The 6,000-nt window shown below is 41.2% G+C and overlaps 1 protein-coding gene and 1 long non-coding RNA gene across 4 annotated transcripts in view; one reads left to right on the top strand and one right to left on the bottom strand.

Moving 5' to 3' along the window:
* Nucleotides 1-6,000, bottom strand: part of LOC126395185 (uncharacterized) — a 523,086-nt gene that overhangs the window by 345,893 nt on the left and 171,193 nt on the right. The window contains exon 3 of one of the 2 annotated variants that reach the window (XR_007570419.1): nucleotides 3,866-3,880. The exons of the other annotated variant lie outside the window; for it this stretch is intronic. This is a non-coding gene — a long non-coding RNA (uncharacterized LOC126395185). Of the gene's footprint in view, nucleotides 1-3,865; nucleotides 3,881-6,000 lie in introns of those variants that run through there. 2 annotated transcript variants of the gene reach the window in all.
* eeig1b (estrogen-induced osteoclastogenesis regulator 1b) overlaps nucleotides 1-6,000 on the top strand; it is a 43,453-nt gene that overhangs the window by 35,117 nt on the left and 2,336 nt on the right. For both annotated transcript variants that reach the window (XM_050052413.1, XM_050052414.1), the window contains 4 exons: nucleotides 1,486-1,602; nucleotides 1,740-1,786; nucleotides 3,305-3,465; nucleotides 5,238-5,339. In XM_050052413.1, coding sequence (XP_049908370.1) covers nucleotides 1,486-1,602; nucleotides 1,740-1,786; nucleotides 3,305-3,465; nucleotides 5,238-5,339 — 427 coding nt within the window. The remainder of the gene's footprint in view (nucleotides 1-1,485; nucleotides 1,603-1,739; nucleotides 1,787-3,304; nucleotides 3,466-5,237; nucleotides 5,340-6,000) is intronic.

The raw sequence follows: 6,000 nt of genomic DNA, 5'->3' as shown, positions 1-6,000 counted from the left end.
ACTAAAACGAGACGAAAATAGTCATGGATTATTCTGACTAAAAAAAGACTAAAATGCTCAGACTTTTAGTTGACTGAAACTTGACTAGACAATAAAGAGTATGAATGTGACTAAAACTAATAAAAACTAAAATGACAGTTTGACACAAAGACTAGACTAAAACTAAAATTAAAACAGGCCGCCAAAAACAACACTACTTCCAGGCACTGTTTGTGTGTAGGCCTATTGTCCGTGGGACAGACGTAGAGCTGATTTGAGGGTGCAAAAAACGCGGCATGTGTACAGCTCCTTATAATCCAGCCTTGAGCTGCACTGACTCTTTGGAGACTTAGTGATAAATCCATACTAATAAACCTGACACTAAATGTCTTTTGTGATTAATTACGTTTTTCAGGTTCAAAATAAGAGTTGAATAATGTTGGGTAAAACGTTGCACTTTTCACTGTCACCAGTCATCCAATCACATTGGAGAAAGGGCAAGACAAATACCACAAAGACCAGTCATCACAGAGGATAGTGCTAATGACAACTGCTGTTTCCAGCTGGAGAAAGACATGCTTTAGTGGAGACATGGCCATGTTAAAGTAACACCAGTGATTGTCTGACCAATGAGAATTTAGTATGAGCATATCGATCAACCAATCGACCAACGAACCAGAAGTTTACTGCCCTTTACGCAGGAGGTCAAATATTGTGGCTGCCCTCTATAACATTTTCACGTTTCCCTGACATTAGCATGTAGCTACATGTAGCAGTGTATGTAATGTTAACATTTTCAGCAGTGTGCTTGGAGCAGATGGTAGCCAAAGTGGACAAAAAACGTGGGAAACGAGTATTCAGAACAGTGTGAAGCCTAAGGTTTTTGCTCACAGAAATTACTTTCACATACATTTACAACATTATTTGAAACTTTGGCCACATTTAATAGGATCTGGCCTGTAGTTGTCAAGATTTCTTTCTGTGTGTCAATGTGTTGGATGGATCTAAAAAAGTTGTTTTAAATCCATCGGTGACTAAGGAGTTTACTTCAAATCTTAGTCGTCTACTTTGCAGGAGGTAAAGGACAACCTTCTCAGCAAAGCATTTATGATTTAGACAACATTTGCAGATTCACTGTAAGCACAGATGAGACACTTTTGCACAAAATATGTTAACAGGATCAACAATCATTACGAAGTACACTTACACACAGGCTCACACACACCAACATTGCCACAAACTGTGACCCCTGGAGAGAGAAGCAGTGCTGACTGGGCAGAAAATCATGAATGAGGAGGTTAAAGGAGGTTAGTGACTTCTACATAAAGTCACTCTCTCCTTCAAACACTTCCTGAAAAGAATGTGGACCAGACTTGACCACCACTTTACTCTTAATCTGTGTTTGACTTTCTACACCCCATCTTAAATGCGTTTTTACTTTTTCTGTTGTTTTATCATGTCTGCTCATCTGTCTGGCTGTCTGCTCATCTGTCTGTCTGTTTCCAGCTAGGTTTTGCTGATCTCAACATTGCAGAGTTTGCTGGTTCAGGCTCTACAGTTAGATGCTGCATCCTGGAGGGTTATGACACCAAAAACACTAGACAGGACAACTCTATCCTCAAGGCAGGGCGACCACGCACACACGCACACGTACACGCACACACACACACACACACACACACACACACACACACACACACACACACACACACACACACACAGCACTGATCAGCACTGAGTAACCCTATTTTTTTTTAAAGGTAACAATTGGGATGACTCTTCTATCTGGGGATCCCTGCTTTAAAACGTGAGTTCCTCTTGATCAGAAATTTTCAAACATACAGATTTGCTTCTGATCCTCAGTTAGTGTCAGTCACACTCAATCAGCAATCAGGCACTATGGGTTCTAAACACAGAATGTATAAAATAATGGATGTAGCCACCATGACGTCACCAATTGGTTTGTGGACTTTCTGAAGCCTTGAGTTTGGCATGTTGGTTGTTGCCACCTTGGATTTTTTGTGCTAGAAGTGACCATATTTATGTGAGAGGGTGGAGAAGATAACTGATGGAGAGTCACTTGTGGAGCAACATTTCAGCCGTGACATATGTAGCCACAATATTCATTACTTCTTCGTAGCCTGCAGGTGTCAACAATTAAAAAGTAGTTTTCGTTATTAGCCAGCGTATGGCTACAGCCAACCTCTGCGGCTGTGGAGGGCTCACCTTTGGTGGAGTGTATTTCCTGGAGCTTCACGTTGTTGGTCATACTAGGTGTTTCAGACCAGAGGTTTGAGGAAGGTTTTTTTCACAGTGGAAAGGTTTTAAGTACGACTACCTGTAGTAATAGTGTTCTTGTCATCCTTCCTTCTGACAAAATCAAAATAATGGGAATATTTCCAGCCGCTGAGGTAAGCATTTCCATCTTCCAAACTAGCTTGCTGCTTTGTGACGTGCCTGTGCAACACGACAATTTCAAAAATTAATCCGCTGATGTTATGTTGTATTTCAGGTCAGTAGTGGGGTGATAACAAAAGTTGCATTGTAAGGAGTTGTTTGGTTTTGGGGTAACTTTAATATTATTACTGAAATTTTATTAGTTACACTACTCATTGGAAAAAGTAATATTATTACAGTAACGCATTGCTGCCCAACACTGCTAAAAACAGACTTAAAACCATTAAAACAAAATGTGCTGACCAGAAAAACTGAATATCCAACTCCTTATAGGATCTTTGAGTACAACCAAATGCTAAACAAGACTTTTCAAGGTGACCTAAATTAACCTTCTTGAATGAAAACACATTGAAATAGCGACAGCTACTGCTACGCCTATACTACGCCTATGTGAATCTGGGGTTACGCCATGGTTACATTACTTAAGCAGCGTTGTCACTGTGGTAACGGCTTGTCAACTGACGGCACCCACCTGTTGTTCAAAGCAGCCACGCCCTTAATTATGTGTAACTTTAAGCTTTAATGACATGTAAAAGGGTGAGTTATATAATAACTCAGCCTAGTCAGTTGTCATGAATGTTGAGATTATCTATAGAGGACAAAATTGTTTTTGTACCAGGCTGTAAACATTTTTGGCTTTTTATCACAGGGGTCTATGTGGATTAACTTGCTTTTGGAGCCAGCCACAAGTGGCCAGTAGAGGAACTGCAGCTGCAAGTGCTGACCTTGTTGATGAGCAGTCAAATCAGCAGCCAAACTTCAATAATTAACCTTCCATTGTTTTTAGAATGCATGTATGCACCTGTTCCTTCCACATGGTATCTTTGCCTCATGTCTTTCTTTCCCGTGTCTGTGTTTTCACAATCAGGCCTCCCAGCACAGCCAAATCTGTCTCCACTGGGGACGAGGACCCCACCCTGCAACTGGACTGTAAGGGTGAGAGCACTGATTCCACAGTGCAGCCGCGAGGAGGCATCATGGAGGGTCCTCGCGTCTTTAAGCACAGGCAGTCATCAGTACGTAGCTCAGGTAAATGCTCAGCGTTATTGTTCCGTGTCCTCTAACCAGCTTGAATTGAAGGGTAATTCCAGCACATCACAAATTGGGTTTTACTTGTGTGTTTTCTGTCAGTGATGTGATCTGGGAACAGTGAGGTCACAGGAAAAGACACATGAGTAGTTGGACCATTAGAGCGGTTGTAAACAAGCCAAAAGTTATCCAAACCACTTTATTTGGAGGGCAAACTGAAAGTGATTGTACGTGAACTGTCAATCAATCAATCAATCAATCAATCAATTTTATTTATAAAGCCCAATATCACAAATCACAATTTGCCTCACAGGGCTTTACAGCATACGACATCCCTCTGTCCTTAGGACCCTCACAGCAGATAAGGAAAAACTCCCCCAAAAAAACCCTTTAACGGGGAAAAAACAGTAGAAACCTCAGGAAGAGCAACTGAGGAGGGATCCCTCTTCCAGGACGGACAGACGTGCAATAGATGTCGTACAGAACAGATCAGCATAATAAACAGTAATCCGTATGACACAATGAGACAGAGAGAGAGAGAGAGTCGTTAATAATTCCTCACGGCACAGGAAACTGTGTGAGCATAACTGTGAAAATGATAGTAGGTTCAAAGTTTTCTTACCTGGGAGTTTGTTTACAACCTGTCTGATCATATGACTGCTTGTGTTGTATTGTGTTCCCAGATTATAGCAATACATTTGGTGAGGACATTTGTTTAACAACAGAATAAGCTTCTTAAAGCTGTAGTTGGTAACTTTTATGAAAATAACTTGTCATATTTGCTGAAACTTTCGCTACATCCTCACAGTAAACCTGAGACAGATAATCTATGAATCTGTGCTGTCAATCATATCAATCACTGCTTGTTAACTGCAGTCAAACTATCAAACTAGGCAGTGCTGATCAAATATGAATCAAGATTCTGTTACTGCATTGTCTATTTATCTCCTCAAATGTTTTCAGAGTACATATTTTAATGACTGTTTGAATGAAAGTTTGCTCCCACTGGTGGCTGGGCCTCTGTTTCAACTCGACTGCTTTCAACATGGGCTGCATCTTACGTCTCTTGACAAATGATATCAGAACAGCAGGCCTATTGGTTTAAGTGCTGACCTTGAACGGCAATGTTCTATTTTTGTTTGGTTAAAGGAGGTTAGTGACTTCTACATAAAGTCACTCTCTCCTTCACTCACTTCCTGAAAAGAATGTGGACCAGACTTGACCACCACTTTATTCTTAATCTGTGTTTGACTTTCTACACCCCATCTTGTTTTGAATACTTGTTTTTATTTATTTACTGTGTTTTCTAAATTTGTTGTACAGCACTTTGGTAACCCTGTGTTTTTAAAATGTGCTATATAAATAAAAGTGGATTGGATTGGATCTTAAATGCTTTTTTCACTGTTTTTACTTTTTCTGTCGACAAATAAAACCAAAACAACTGAGGGGTATTCCAGAAATCAGGTTTAGTGAAAACTGCATGACAACATGCTAGTAGAGGTTAATAAGGACATATATTTGTTTTCTAATTTAGGTTAACGGACCCTTTAATATGGGGTTTCAAACAAAAAATCAAAAAATAGCAAATAGCAAAATTATTGATAGTATCCCAGGAAAATCTGTTGACAGTGATGAAATTGTATACAGTATATACCAATAACAACAAAGTGACAGATACTTCTAAAGAAAGTCTTCAGAACTGACCAGATAATCTCTCTGATTGGTATCCTACAGCCAGGTGTCAGTGTGTGTGTACTGTGTGTGTTCTGCAGGGCTTCCTGAGGAGGGAGAGAGTGTGTCCAGCCCAGATGATGTGTTTCACACTGGTCATTTCCGCAGCTCCAGCTATGCCAGCCAGCACAGCAAGATCTCAGGTCAGAGAGCTTCCTCATGCTCCAGCCAAAGTCAGGAGCTTTCATTTCCCCGTGCTTAGAGCAGACGGTCTGATAGAACAACCCCGTCACCCTGAGAGGGTTATTACTAACCCAATTTAGAAAAAGCTTTTGACCCTATAGTTAAATGGTTGTACTGTGCATGTGTCTAAGACTGCACACAAGGCAGGATTACCAACTGGACCCTGGCACCAGCAGTCCTCCTCCTCTTTCTCTCCTCTGTGTCCTCCTCTCTGTCTCTGTACTTTCCTGACCTCTCCTGTCCTCTGTATATATCTTAGCTGCTGAGCTGTTGCTGTGCAGGTTAAGAGATCAGCTCAATGGTCTCTTCCTGCCATGGTCCTTATTCTTAACCATCCTCCCACTGTTTCCTCTCATGCACATGATATTTGCAGGTTATATTTTTGCCTCCAGGCAGTTCAGTGTTTGTAGGACTATTCCTGTACGAAAAGGCCTCATCTGCAAAGTGAACTGGGCAAAGAGAAGCCTTGTTCATGGAACAGTGGAGGGAGCGGGCAGTGCCCAGTCTGCCTGGAGGACTCAGGTCGGGGGAAGGAGTGGCTGAAGGTGCTGGGATTATTTTTGGAGTACTGAGGGTTTTTAAACAAATAGCTGTGAGATAATTAAGGAGAAAGTGTGTGCT

This window comes from Epinephelus moara, chromosome 9 (assembly GCF_006386435.1).
Source record: "Epinephelus moara isolate mb chromosome 9, YSFRI_EMoa_1.0, whole genome shotgun sequence".
Classification (NCBI taxonomy): domain Eukaryota; kingdom Metazoa; phylum Chordata; class Actinopteri; order Perciformes; family Serranidae; genus Epinephelus; species Epinephelus moara.
This window is presented reverse-complemented; position numbering and strand designations above follow the sequence as displayed.